The sequence below is a fragment of the Phacochoerus africanus genome, chromosome 11 (assembly GCF_016906955.1).
Source record: "Phacochoerus africanus isolate WHEZ1 chromosome 11, ROS_Pafr_v1, whole genome shotgun sequence".
Lineage (NCBI taxonomy): Eukaryota > Metazoa > Chordata > Mammalia > Artiodactyla > Suidae > Phacochoerus > Phacochoerus africanus.
Window position 1 is genome coordinate 12,738,066 of NC_062554.1, and position 15,243 is coordinate 12,753,308.

The 15,243-nt window shown below is 51.1% G+C and overlaps 1 protein-coding gene across 1 annotated transcript in view; it reads right to left on the reverse strand.

The window, feature by feature from the left end:
* Nucleotides 1–15,243, reverse strand: part of TENM4 (teneurin transmembrane protein 4) — a 410,796-nt gene that overhangs the window by 36,522 nt on the left and 359,031 nt on the right. Inside the window, exons 21-22 of the mRNA XM_047751949.1 lie at nt 12,067–12,221; nt 4,625–5,502 (exon numbers count right to left, since the gene is read on the reverse strand). Coding sequence (XP_047607905.1) covers nt 4,625–5,502; nt 12,067–12,221 — 1,033 coding nt within the window. The remainder of the gene's footprint in view (nt 1–4,624; nt 5,503–12,066; nt 12,222–15,243) is intronic.

Consider the following 15,243-nt stretch of genomic DNA (forward strand, 5'->3'; position numbering starts at 1 on the left):
GACAACGCTGGAGCTGCGATGTAAAGCTAGTACTTTTCTCACTACAGCATATTTTGTTCTTCCTTTCTTTATCTCCCTTCCTCCTGAATTTACATTTCGTTCATAAAATATGTATTGAGCACCTACTGAGTGGCACACCCCAAGCTTGTGCAGAGATAAATTAGGGTCTCAAAGGAGTTAGCTCGAGGAATGACAGGAGCTGTCACAGGGCACCCCGGGGGTGCCAGAGCTGCTTTCCCCATGGAGCTCACTGACACTGGTTGCTCATGCCCACCCAGCAAGCCAATTTTGGAAACTGCCTCATGCTTACTGGGCCATTTTCTTAGCCACCAAATGCCATCTGCTTGGGAGCCCAAGTCTGAAATGAATGATGCCACACACTGGAGATGAGGATGGCAGTAGAGAACCCTTTGAGGTTTCCTACCAGCAGACCCGTGGGCTGAGGGGAGAAAAGTAACCTTGCTTCCCCAGACCTGTGAACTCTAAGTCAAGTTGCTCTGAAGTGTGAAGTTTATGTTAGATGTATTATTTAATCCTTTGAGAAGGTCGATAAAGCCAACCTAAAAGTTGTTTCAGTGATAGCCCATGTCACAGGCAAGTCTGGGCTGATTTTTTTTTTTTTTAATACTACGACATTTAGTTTTAGAACCTATCACGCTGCCTCATGGGGCTAAAAGCAGAAACTTCCCTGGAGCATGTGCATTGGCAGAATCTGTCCAAATCTGTGTTGATACACACCATAACGATAATAATGTCACACCTCTCCTTTTTTTTTTTTTTTTTTTGCTTTTTAGGGCTGCATCTGCAGCGTATGGAAGTTTCCAGGTTAGGGGTTGAATCGGAGCCACAGCTGCCAGCCTCTACAACAGCCACAGCAACACGGGATCTGAGCTGCATCTTTGACCTACACCACAGCTCACGACAACAGTGGATCCTTAACCCACTGAGCGAGGCCAGGGATTGAACCTGCATTCTCACGGTTATTACTATTCAGGTTCATTACCACTGAGCCACAAGGGGAACTCCCACACACTTATTTCTTGGGAACATTATAATTTCCAAGGTATTTGCACTTTGAGCATTTATTTAGTTTTTTGATCCTCAAAATGGCCCTGAAATGGGGGTAGATGAGGCGTAATTTCTGTTTGGCTGAGGCTTGGTCTGGAAGCCAGCCTGCCCCTGACTCAAATGGCAAACCTCCAGTAAAAACAGGTATCTGATACCCTGGCTTTGTGCACAGTCTGAGCTGAACCATTTTTCTTTGACCCTTTCTACATGCTTTTTTCAAGACCATTTTGGATACTCCAAGCCCTTTTCCAGGTCACACGTTGGTCCCTGAGCCTTGACACTCACTCGGCTCTCCTGGTCACCCTCTAATGCCTGCCTGCTTCAAAGACAACGTTTGTGCTCCTTGATTAGTTTACTCACAGCTGCTCCCAGGCAGTCCTTTTCACACCCAAACACCATCTCTGCAATTACTTGCACTGCCTCGAATATTGCCTGAAATAATAACAACAGCTCTTGCTGGAGTATCTATGCATTGTGTTTTCTACATTTTATCTCTCTGAAGTTTTCAATCTCAGACTTTATCCCTAAGAAAAAGGTACTATTTTAATCCCCAGCATACACTTACCTTACGGAGTATTTAGGTGAACCCAGTCCGTGTGTGGGGGAACCACTGACTGAAACTGCTCACCTTTGGCAGGCCTAAAAATAACTGCTCCGCAAGGTGCCTCACAACAGGAGGCCCTGCTAAGGAGCGTGGTGGTGCCCCCCAATTAACAGGGAGAATTTGGGAGGGGCCCATAGGAGGGAGGAGACCACCAACCTCCCAGAATCCTTCACGCTGGAATCCATCTTAACTGAGAGGTGTGCGCGCCACGGGAAGGACCCTGAGTCCAACGATGTGGGCCGAGCAAGATGACTGGCCAGAGACCATCGAGAAATTAACCCCATTCCTATGAAACCTGAGGCCGTGAGCCACCGGGCACAGCCGTTCTCCTGGGCTCCCCGACCCTGCTGCTCTCCGCCCGGGCGCCCCCTCCCCATCCAGTCTTCTGCTCTGTCAGCAGGCGTGTCTCCTCAGATAATCCATTTCTGAGTGACAGACAAGAGTCCCTGATCAGGCCCTGCAAAGGGTCCCTCTTCTTGCAGCAAGTGTAGTTGAAAGAACATGGACTTGTGTTCTGCCTCTGCTATGTACTCACTGTGTGATCTTAGACGAGTCACCTAATCTCCCTGTGCCTCGCTTTGATCATCTGTAAAAACTGGGATGGATAATTCCTACCAACTGAGGTTGCTGGGAAGGTTAAAGGGAAAGGAGCCTGGCGCACAGTAGGGTCTCAGAAAAGGTGAGTTTCGTTTTTTCTTTTAGGGCTTTGCCACTCCCGAGTACTGGTATTAAGCGGATACTTAATTTCTAAATGTTACTTTATAAAAAGAGATGGTATTTAACTTTTCCTTCTTCATCAAACATCAAATGCAGCTGTATCTTTCATTAAGGGGAGACAGGGAAGGGGGAAGAGGTGTAGGAAATAGTTTTCAGTTTCAGGGCTGGCTGAGACTAATGGCCACACCGACGTGTAAGCCTCCAGTTTGGGATTTGAGGGCACGACCTTGGGAACTAATTGAGTCCCTGACTTGCTCTAACAAAGAAACCCCTGTATTGGCTAAATAATGTATAAAAAGAGTTCCCTTGGGCAAAGGGGGGGAAAGTGAATTATTTAGCGTATTTCCATTTCAATGAGTTAATCAAGATAATGGCTGTTTTCCTGGATCTTTGTCTTTTCTTTGTAAGTCATGAGGCCCTTGTTTGGAGAAAGGGGTTTAGCCAGTGAACTTTGTACAGACTGCTGTGACTTTTTTTTTTTTTTTTCTTTTGGTGCAAACTGCAGCTCTGTTGGCTTTGGACTCCAGGACTGTGAGGAACTGATGCTTGATCAAGCTTGAGAAGAACTTATGGTTCACGGACTCGGGTTCATGTGGGATCGACAAACTCAGCAAGGGGCAGCAGGGCAGAGCTGCAAGAGCAGGAGCTCCAGCATCAGAGAGACCTCGGTGACGATCTCCGTCCTGCCCTGTCCTCACTGCGGAACGGGAGACAAATGAGCCTCTCTGAGCCCGTTTCTGTTTCCGGAAAACAGATACGGTCCCCCATCTTCCTCCGGAGCTACTGTGAGGACGGAATGCAATAATGCCGTTCCCAGCCCGTCACTGATGCACAACGAGGCTATTTCCTGTCCCCATGAACTTGTCTAATGTCACATACTGGACAGCCTCAGTGGTGCGGAACATGGCTAAGGCCGCAAAAAGAAGCGGAAAAAAAATCTACGGAGAAAAAGAGATGTTAAGATGTCCATCCATGGGAGTTCCCTTCATGGCTCAGGGCTTAATGAACCTGACTAGGATCCACGAGGATGTAGGTTCCATCCCTGGCCTTGCTCAGTGGGTTAAGGATCCGGCATTGCCTGTGGTGTAGGTTGCAGACGTGGCTCGGATCCCATGTTGCTATGGCTGTGGCGTAGACCCGCAGCGGTAGCTCTGACTCAACCCCTAGCCTGGAAACTTCCATGTGCCGCGAGTGTGTCCCTTAAAAAAAAAGGCAAAAAAAAGGTCCATTCATTAAAACATATGTTTATATAAGGAACATATGCATACAGCATACATATACATAAAACATATGCATGTATATGTGTATATATACACACGTTATACATGGAACAACACATACATATACACACATGTATGTATTTTTAATTTTGGTGAGGATTATAAAAGCTGAATGGCTGGTACTCTGACCACACCACTTTAGCAGCCCCACTCTGAAGAGAACTGAGGTACACCAGTCGGCCACCACGACTGACACAGTGACATGCTGTCGTCACACGGAGGGAGGAGGTGGTAAAACTATTGATTAGGCACAGAAGCTCATGAAAGAATCACTTGGGGCAGGGATGAAGGGTTCTGTAGCTTCACTTCCCGGAAGCTATCTTCACGGTTGCAGCATCAAATGCATTGCTGTTGTTTCTTATCAATGGCCCTGACTCATAAAAGAAAGATTTCATTATACCTATAAAATGTGTCTGGGAAGGGAGCCATGTAATGCACTGCATAAATTCCATCCCAAATGCGAAACGTGAAAGAAACTTTTTTGCACCTCGAAGATGTGGGCTTTGCTTATGTGGACAATTCCTCCATATGGACCTGTTCCTTCCCCCACCGCCACAGTCTGGACGGTGATCACATAAAGATGCTAACGCTTTCCCAGGTTCTTTTCATCCACTCCACTTGCCTGCGGTATGTGGGGCAGGACTCTATCGCTTCCGGTTCACAGTGGTGGAAACTGAGGTCTATCTAGAGCGATTAAGGCCATGACAGAGGTGAGAATCAAGCCCCCCTCTTCTGACTCCCAAGCTCACGCCTTTTCCTCTATCCCACGTTCCTTCCTAGGAGCAATCGTCTGGGTGATTAACATGCAGAACACGTACTTGGCAATGGCGTGCATCCCAAATAAATGAAAATAAACTACATCCGCACATTAACACCCGCGGGTCATCCGTTCCCTTCTAATCCGACAACGCACCCAGGAAACAAAGCCATCTAGTGGCCTGATCTTGATACTTACTCATAAAATGTTGTCCATCCATTTTCGTTGCTTTTGGTGGCCAGAAGGCCAGAGTTGCCGTGGTACGTCATCATGGCCAGCTCATGTCCTTGGGTGGTCACACTCTTGAGGGCGCTGTTGGTGCCCATGGTCACCCAGTAGACCTGGCCGTCTGGGACCACCAGCCAGAGGGGCATCCCCGTCGAGTCTCTGCGGACGTTGACCATGTTGCCGTTGTTGTCCGTGATGAGCGTGACGTCGCCGTCACCGGTGTAGGTGAAGTTGTACAGGTAATCTCCTGTGGGCAGGCTCTGGGTGTAGAGATGCCTGCCACTGGTGTCAAACAGGTAGAGCTCCTGGTCGATGGGCGAGGACAGCTCGTACATGTTCTGGGTGTTGAGGAAAGGCTTGTTCTTCCTGATAAACCGAATTCGGATATTCCCAAGGTCGGCCACGTAGAGCTCCCCATCGGCACACACGGCCAAGGACGAGGGGGTATTCAGCTTTGCATCCTTGGCATAGCCATCGTCTCCAGAGAAACAATCGCAGTTGGCATCATTTTTACAGTCACAGCCACTGGGGGCCCCGGCCACCAGCGAGATCTCTCCGCTGGTGGTGACCTGCCTGATGCGGTTGATCTTCTTCTCGTCGGTCTCCGCAATGTACAGGACCCCGTTGTGAGAGACAGCCAAGGCGGTGGCCGACTCCAGGGTGGCGTGGATGGCCACCTTGCTCAGCAGGAAGTGGTCGATGCCCGGGACCTGGCAGTGCATGGGCCTCCCGGCCACAATACGCACCTGGTGGTTTTCAGAGATCTGCAGGACCACGTTGTTGTCCAGGACGTAGAGGGAGTTGTCCATCGGGTTGACGGCTAAGTCTGTGGGCCACTCCAGGCGGACCTGGCAATGCAGACACGGACACTCAAACGCCTGGCAAGGCGCCCACCCCTGCCCCTCCCACACCCCGTATGGCCCGTCACTGTGTCCCAAGTGCCTGCGCGTGCAGCCTTGCTGGGTCCTCACAGCAGCCTGTCATCAACCATGGGTATCAGCCCCCGAGCATACAGCAACCCGGTGAGAGCTGCCACTGAGACACCTGAGGGTCTATGTCAGACTGACGAAGCACGTAGAAGGGGACCGCAAACAAATCGGCAAGCCAAAAAAGCCGGGTTCAGATCCTGGTCCCCCCACTTGTGACCTTGGGCAAGTTATTTTGCCGCCCTGAGCCTCAACATTCGCATCCGTACAATAGGAATGGCAAGAGTGCAGGGAGTTGGAGCCACCCGAATGGCAGCTAATGCTGTGGAGGTGGGAGGGGAGGGCAGGTGGAGTCTGGAGGCTAAAGTGGAGTCGTTCAGAGGCTTAGGGAAGACGCTTTGTGGATTGTTGATATATACATGAAGGATGAGGCTTCAATTCTTTTGGGTTCACGGATTAACACACGGCTGGGTGCTGGGGATGCAAAGACAACGTAACCCTGGCCCCTGTCTGACAGAGCTCCAGACCCGGGCCCCTCGAATCTGGAAACCTATTTGAGTTACCTGTGATAATTTTAGGAAGTATTAGTGCTCACATCCCACCTCGGAGCAGTTAAGTCAGATCCTTGGGGGTGGGGCTGGGGCGAAGGCAGGAAGGCTTCCTGGGTGATTCTACCGTGGGGGTGGGAATCACAACCGGACTTTTCTCCTTCAAGTGGGGTCACTGCAGAGCAGTGTGGGCAGCGCCTGAGGACTGGTCAGAAGTGCAGGATGGATGAGTTCCCGTCGTGGCTCAGTGGTTAACGAATCCGACTAGGAACCATGAGGTTGCGGGTCTGATCCCTGGCCTTGCTCAGTGGGTTAAGGATCCAGTGTTGCCGTGAGCTGTGGTGTAGATTTCAGACGAGGTTCGGATCCCACGTTGCTGTGGCTCTGGCATAGGCCGGCGGCTATAGCTCCGATTAGACCCCTTGCCTGGGAACCTCCATATGCCACGGGAGCGGCTCAAGAAAAGGCAAAAAGACAAAAAATAAAAAAATAAAAAGAAGCGCAGGATGGGTCTGGCCTCACCCCAGACCTGCTGAATCCGAATCTGCATTTTAGCAAAGTCTGGGTGGCTCACGTGCACACCAATGTTGGTGAAACCTGGCTCTAGATAATGGTTTCCAGCACCCAGAGGACAGGCCCACCTGGAAGGATTAAGGAGGCTGGCTGTGGGAAGGAGGGGGTCAGAGGTCCTGGGCCCCACGTCTGAACCTCCTCGGAGCCAGGCTGGGAGGCTAGCAGGGGTCACAGGGAGCCTTCATTCAGGTGGGCTCGCGGGGGATTGCAGCTGGCAGGCCTGAGGGGAGGATGTTTTGTTTCCTGACTCGGGGGACATGGAGGCTGGGATGTTGGGTATCTCACCCTGGCAGGTGCTGGCACGAAGGGAAGCCCTTTGCCAGCTGTGTCCCCCCGGAGGTCCAGCCACAATGCACATGGGCTGGGAGTTCCCGTCGTGGTGCAGTGGTTAACGAATCCGACTAGGAACCATGAGGTTGCGGGTTCGGTCCCTGCCCTTGGTCAGTGGTTAAGGATCTGGCGTTGCCGTGAGCCGTGGTGTAGGTCGCAGACGCGGCTCGGATCCCGCGTTGCTGTGGCTCTGGCGTAGGCAAGTGGCTACAGCTCCGATTGGACCCCTAGCCTGGGAACCTCCATATGCCACAGGAGCGGCCCAAGAAATAGCAAAAAGACAAAACAAACAAACAAACAAACAAAAAAACCCAATGCACATGGGCCGACAGATGCTGCCTCCAGCTGATTTATCTACCCCACCCCTAAGGGCTCATCACTTTAGGTTCCTTAGCCTCCTTAAACATCCTTGACATTTGGTCCATGTAGGGGCTTATTTAAACAATGTGTACCTTTGAAGAAGCAATTTCTCTTCCAGAAATTTCTGCATGTACACCACTGTCTACTGAGGAGTGTATCACAGCCATTTTTAATAATGGTGATAAACTGAAACCAACCCAGATGCCCTATGACAGAGAGCTGGCTAAATAAATGATAGTACGTTTTGCTCACCCCGTAAGTGAGAATACTCCGGGTAGCAGTTAAAAGTGCGGTTATAGATGGATATTTAATGACATGGGAAAATGCCATGTATTAAGTGGAAAGAATGGTTTACACAACGGTAAGCACAGTGTGATCCCAATTGGGGAAAAAAATACAGCAATAAATTAGACAGATTATGGGTAGAAGGGAGATTAGAAGCTTGAGGCTATACATCAAAACGTTAACCATGTCAGGATGAGAGCCAATTTTAACTTTCTTCTTTCTAAGTTTCAACTTTTTATATGTTCCGCAACGTGCATGTGGTAGTTTACTCCTGTAAAAGGACACTCCAGGGAGCTCCCGTCGTGGCTCAGTGGAAATGAATCTGACTAGCATCCATGAAGACGCAGGTTCAATCCCTGGCCTCGCTCAGTGGGTTAAGGATCTGGCGTTGCCGTGAGCTGTGGTGTAGGTTGCAGATGCGGCTTGGATCTGGGTATGCTGTGGCTGTGGCTGTGGCTTAGGCTGGCAGCTACAGCTCTGACTGGACCCCTAGCCTGGGAACCTCCATATGCCATGGGTGTGGCTCTAAAAACACACACGCACACAAAAAGACACTCCAGAAAATTATACACATATGAGATGTGGCCACCTGCATCCGCCCCTTCAGCTCAGGGCCATTCTCAGGTTTCGGCAGGTCCTGCTTGTTCCCTCACCGCCAGCCTGGGTCCCCCTGCCTCACAGCACTGGGGGTCTGAGGCTTGCAGCGCCAGCAGGGAGAGCACGGCGTCACAGCAGCCCTTGGCTGCATCAAGAACACAGTTTACTCTAAAGTGACAGGGGAATGTTCAACTTCCTAAAGCCCATTTCTTGTCAACACTGGCTGCTAAATATTTTATGCCCTCTGGTCCCGTGGCACCTTGGGGACCTTTCTGCCTGTCATTATGATGAAAAGATGGCTCTGGGATGGGTGGGGGGGAGAGGAAGCCAGGGGAGGGGGAGGGAGAGGAAAGGGGAGGGCAGAACAAGGCTTTCCCGCTCTCTCCCGCACACCCACGTGCACACAGGCCCCCGGGAGGGAAAGAAGGGGCAGTGCCCTGGGAGTCAGGTGCCCGTGTGCGATGGTTCTGGACTAAGTGCCTGCACTGCTTTGATCTGGCCTCCCTGTTAGTGATGATCATGCGGAAGCCTCGTTTCCCATCCTGACAATGGAGGGATGAGACTCTGCAATTTCTGAGGGCCCTCCAGCTCCCACAGTCTAGGCTTCTGAGATGGAACGGCGCTCCCTCATCCTGTCCTCTGGAGCATTTTAAATGCCTTTATTAAAGCACTCTGAGCCGACTGCCTTGTGGCAGTTATTTGCAAAAATGGACTGTCAAATGGATGAACGAATAAATGACGGGTGAACAGCACAGAGAGCGCGAGGGCTTTGCGGTCAGAACACCTCACTTCCCAGCTCAGTTCTCGCCACCGTCCCCCACCCCTCGGGCAATACAGAGAATGAGTAGTTACAACCCCTTATTAATAGCTGCCAGACACTGTGCTAGGCAATCTGGGGACGTAATGGCATAAAAAAATTTCATTGCCACACTCCTGATGGACTCCAGCACAGGGCTCTGCATTTATAAGCCCATTTTCTTTCATCAAGCCTCAGTTTCTTGATCTATGCAATGGGACGATATAAGACCTACCGTGAGGGATTATGGTGACAGCCGAACGAGAAAAGTGAAGTCATGCTCATCTTTGTATCCCCACTCCTAACAGTGCCTGGCACATAGTAAGTTCTCAGGAAATCATTTTGGAGCCTAAGAGCAGAGGGTACGCTGTGCCTCTGGTGGCCACAGCCTGCAGAGCTGAGAACAGCCTGCAACGTCTCCTGTGTTCTCTGCTCTATGCCTCCCTCCGGGTCCTCCCTGTCTTCGTCTCTTCCCAGAGGAGATGGTCGGAGTTCCTGGGTTCTCCCCTTGGCACACCTGCCTCTGAGCTATGTTCTTATCTCTCTATCTTACTTCCCTGCTCCCATGGGCCAGTAAGGTAGCCGTGTGTTCGTGACAGAAGATACCCTGAGAACAAAAGCCAGGCCCCCTTCCCACGCGTGTATATAAGAGTTGATGGCAGAGTTCCTGCTGTGCTGCAGTGGGTTAAGGATCTGGTATTGTCTTTGCAGGGGCTTGGGTCTCTGCTGAGCAGCGAGTTGGATCCCCAGCCTGGCACAGTGGGTTAAGATCTGGCGTTGCTGCAGCTGTGGTGTAGGTTGCAACTGTGGCTCAGATTTGTTCCCTAGCCTGGGAACTTCCATATGGCTTAGGTATGGCCAAGGGAAGGAAAAAAAAAAAAAAAGAGTTGATGTCTGTATTGGAAAGTTTGGTAAAAAGAACCCCACGCTTAGATTCAAACGAGGGAGGTGAGGACCAGGGCATAGAAATTTCAGTCCGGGATTTCTGAATCCAAGTACTGGATCTTCCCTCCCTGACACCATAGGACCAGTTGTCTCCCTTGCCTTTGACCCGGCTGCTTGGCCGTACCTCCAGCTAAAACTAAACAATTTTCCAATGTGCGGATGGAAAATTTTCGGCTCCCTGTGCTGGCTGGTGGAGGGCCCATTTTGAGGATTGAAAACACTGGGATGCTCATCCTCAGGCTGTGGCAGCTTCCTGACGGGTAGATCAAGCTTTTGCTCACAGACTGGAGAGGGAAACTCTGCAGCCGGCAAGGGGAAGCCTGCCAGATTGGAAAAACGAGTGGCAGAGAAGAGATTCCACGTTGGAGCATAACAATCACATTAGCTGGTGCAGAGGGAAACCACGCCAGCACCGGATGAGAAGAGACGAGGCTCTGGGCGAGGGGCGCCGGGATACATATTCAGCAGTGAGGCAGGTGTGACCAGGGAGGCCTCCCAGCCTCCACTGCCCAATGCCCGCGGAGCATAGGAAGCAGGTCTGCAGTCAGGCAAAGGGCCCATGTGCAGGCGCCCCTAGAAGTAAGGGGGCTTATAAAGCTAAGTGTGCCCACTGCTGATGCCCATTTGCCATTGAATGTGACTCGAGTCTCCTTATTTCCTCGTTTTGCTAATGTTGGCAAACATGGATAGTCGCTGACTTAGCACCCGCCAGTCCTGGCAAAGGACCTAACAGCAACAAAGGACACATCCCTTGTCAAGTCATAGGACAAACTAGGGACGCGATGAACAGCCAGGCCTTTGTGTCTCTCCCAGCTCAACACTGGTGCCCGCCGGAGAAGGTCCAAACACTGGTGGAGGTTAAGTCCTTCCCGAACCGGCCCCAAGGCACACCCTCTGCTTCAACTCCTGCTCCTTCCTTCCAAGAACCCGATGCTCAGTGTTCAACTTTCCAACATTCCTTGAAGGTTCTGGGCCCGTTAACATCTTTGTACCTTTGCCTACGCCATTCCTTTCGGGTGATTTGTCTCCTTTCTTTCGCATTTATTTATTTATTTTATTTCATTTTTGCTTTTTAGGGCTGCACCCATGGCATATGGAGGTTCTCAGGCCAGGGGTTGAATTGGAGCTGCAGCTGCTGGCCTACACCACAGCCACAGCAGTGCAGGATCCGAGCTGTGTCTGCAACCTATACCACAGCTCATGGGAATGCTGGATCCTTAACCCACCGAACAAGGTCAGGGATTGAACCCGCAACCTCATGGATCCTTGTCAGATTCATTTCCGCTGCACCCTGATGGGAACTCCTCTCTTCTCTTTCTGTCACCCAACAAGCTCCTATGTCACCTTCAAAACCCGGCACAAATGTCACTTTTTGGGAAAACAGGACTAGAAATCTGTTTATCAGTCACCTCCAGAGTGCCAAGCAGGGCTAGAAGCCTTGCAGGCATTGTTCCATGTACTCTCAAGGCCATCCTGCCAGGCCAGTGTCAATGGTTTCCATTTTACAGATACGAAAAGTGAGGCTCAAAGGACCTCAGTGGACCTCCCCCCCACCTCCCGCCAGTGAGTGGGGGGCGGAGCTGGGATTCAATCAATTAGTCAACCAACTCATCACTTAGCAAATGCTGGTTGTGCTCCTATGTGTACCAGGCACCCTGGTTTCTGTGGAAGAAAAGATGGACAGAATTTCTGTCCTCATGCAGCTTGTAGTCGAGAAAGAGAGCAACGTTCAAGTGGCTGTGAATTCTGGAGGTGACGGATTTAAACCCACACTGTGTGAGGCTCTGTTGCCTTCGAGGCCTCCTTGGGAAGATTTCTTCACTGTCCCCAGAGCCGGCCTCTGCCACGCACTTGTCACCCCGACTGTGAACTCCCAGAGCTCGGGGCCACTTCTCTGCGTGCCCCCTTCATCTGCGTGTCCTCCATGCTCTGCACCAGGGCTGTGCTCAGCAGCCTTGTGCAGCAGAGATGAGTGGCCGGCGGGCTGGCTGGGTGCCCGCCACGGACGCGTGTGCAGGCCCAGGGCTCTAGCAGGCGGCGCTTTCTCCTTACCTGAGAAATATCCATGACAGAATCACAGCTCAGGGGCCGAGCGGAGGTGAGGTCGTTGGAGCCCAGCAGGGTGGAGATGACTCCGTTCTGATCAATGCGTCTGATCATGGTGCCATCCACGAAGTAGATCAGCCCTGACTTGTCCACCGTGATGCCTGGGGCAGAGAAGCCACCACAGGGAACTCAGCGTTAGCGGTGGTGACAACCCGCATTCTCTCGGACACCTCCCCTCTCCGAGGTGATTAGCTCCTCCCCACAGGCTTCATGCCTTTCTTTTTTTTTTTTTTGTCTTTTTGCCATTTCTTGGCCACTCCTGCGGCATATGGAGGTTCCCAGGATAGGGGTCGAATCGGAGTTGTAGCCACCGGCCTACGCCAGAGCCACGGCAGTGCAGGATCCGAGCCACGTCTGCAACCTACACCACAGCTCACGGCAACACTGGATCCTTAACCCACTGAGCAAGGCCAGGGATCAAACCCGCAACCTCATGGTTCCTAGATGGATTTGTTAACCACAGAGACAGAACAGGAACTCCTTCATGCCTTTCTAAAGACACAGAGGCAGCCGCCCAGAGGCTGGGAGTGAATGACTCAAAGCAGGAATTAGAACCCAGGTCTTTGGATTCTCCGGGGCCCTGGTCCTTCCGTCCTTCCGTCTGGCTGCTTCTGTACATTTCTACCCACCATCCCAGCCACCCACCGACACTGGACCCATAGCTCTGGGAGTTTGCTAGAGCTGGTGGTAAGGAAGAACGTGTCCAGTGTCAAACCTGTGGCGCGGAGTTCCCTTCATGGCTCAGCGGTTAATGAACCCGACTAGGAACCATGAGGGTGTGGGTTCGATTCCTGGTCTCGCTCAGTGGATTAAGGATCCAGCACTGCCGGGAGCTGTGGTGTAGGTTGCAGACGTGGCTTGGATCCTGTGTTGCTGTGGCTGTGGCGTAGGCTGGCGGCTACAGCTCCGACTGGACCCCTAACCTGGGAACCTCCATATGCCGTGGATGCAGCCCTAAAATAGCAAACAAAAACAAAAACACAAAATCAAAACCAAAACCCTGTGGAGTATTTAAATTAACCTACTTCTGAAGAACCTGTAATTATAATAATCAAATTGGATGACAGTTTATCTTTTCTTCCAAGATAATCATCCTTCACATTTTTCTCGTCTATACGATTTTAGTTTCATTGGTCATTTCAGAAGTCTAGAGGCTAAAAAAAGGAATCCTTTGGATTTGTGTAGGAAACACTGGTGAATTTAATTTCTAAAACAGGCACGTTGAAGGGAGAAGTCAGAACCGTTACTCAACGTCATTCCCTCTGTTTGCTAGACTCTTCCACTTGTTGACTTTCTCCCTGACCAGCTGTGTGACCTCAGGCACGTCACTGGATGTCCCTGGATTTGCCTTGTCCGCTGGGAAGTGAAGGGATTGCTCTGGATCTGTATTTCTCACTTCTGTGTGAAGAAACACCTGTGTATGTGAATCATCTGTCATTTCTCACTTTGCGTGAACACCCATGTGTACCTTTGCTGAAATGCAACCCCCAGGTACCTGGTTCGGAACTTCTCAGGTGGAGCCTGAGCATCTACCTGTGTTTTTGACAAGCATCTTGGGTGATGATGATACAAATCAAAGTTTGAGAACCACGCTAGTAAATGAGCTTCTTAACCGGTGACGTGTATATCAGAATCACTGGAAGAGTTTTTTCAACATATACCTGCTTGCTTTCACTCCTGGAAATAATACTAGATCACAGGGTGGCTGGGACTGGGATGGGGCATGTTTTAAAAATGCTCACGGGTGATACTGACACCTCAAGAGTAGAATCACAGGTCAGACATTCCCTTATCCAAGTGTGAACTGCTCAGGGGCCATGGGGTTGAGAGACAGACAGGATGTGCCCACGGGGAAAACACGGTCCAGACAAGATGGGGTTGGGGGGGGCATGCAAATGAGTCAGGACTCAGGGAGGGACAGCATCCCGGCAGGCTTGTGGGGTGAAATAAAGGAGCTTCTGGTCAGTTTTGTTTTGCTCAGTTTTCTCTGGAGCAGGAGCTGAATGAAGGGGTCAAAGCTTCATGGAGGCGGAGACCCTTGAAGTATGAAGCCTCCCAGCTGTATAACCTTGGGGGGGGTCACTTTACTTCCAAGTCTGCTTCTTCATGGGTAAAAGGTGTATAATAGCTGACCTGTAACAGTTGCCATCATTATTAACGACTTACAATTAGGAGAACGGGGGAGTTCCCGTCGTGGCGCAGTGGTTAACGAACCCGACTAGGAACCATGAGGTTGCGGGTTCGGTCCCTGCCCTTGCTCAGTGGGTTAACGATCCGGCATTGCCCGTGAGCTGTGGTGTAGGTTGCAGACGCGGCTCAGATCCTGTGTTGCTGTGGCTCTGGTGTAGGCCGGTGGCTACAGCTCCGATTCAACCCTAGCCTGGGAACCTCCATATGCCGAGGGAGCGGCCCAAGAAATAGCAACAACAACAACAACAACAAAAAAGACAAAAGGAGAACGGGACACCCACTGTGCGCTTGATCCCAGGCTCCAAGTGTCTATGACTGGTCAGCAAGGTGGAGTTAAGACCCCCAAGAGGCTCTGAGTGATGAGCACCTACGGGAGCTGTGGTTCCTCCTGCCTGTTCAGGGCTGGAGACCGACTTCACGCTGAGCACGGGACAGCCTCAAAGTAGGGGAAGCCTTCTTCTGTCCCTGCCTAAATGGAAACTAATCACATTCTCCAGGCACTGAGGCAGGAGCTTCCTTGTCTGCCTGGCCACGTCGGTCTTCCTTTTCGTCTGTGAGGACTGGTGAGTGCTCCAGGAACAATCCGATGCCTTGTTTACAAAGTTGGCTGCACAGGCCAAGGTGGCTGTCCCTTGATTAATGACTTGTTTTTTTTTCTCCTTTTGTTGTGCTAAATAGACTCATGTCTTTTCTCCTTCCGTCTGTCCACACAGCGTGGCACCTTGCCATTTCTATCTGAGTTAATTACAGGCTTTGGGGAAACTGCATTGTCATGACGTGTGTGTTGTGGGGGGGGGCGGGTACAAGGGACGGTGGAGAACACGTGTGTGCAGAGCAACTGAGAAAGACCTGGAGAGGATATGAATTCTCAGGGAAAAAGGTCTTAAATCTAAGAGAACCAAATGCTGCAGCTGAAAGTGCCCTCGGAGACCA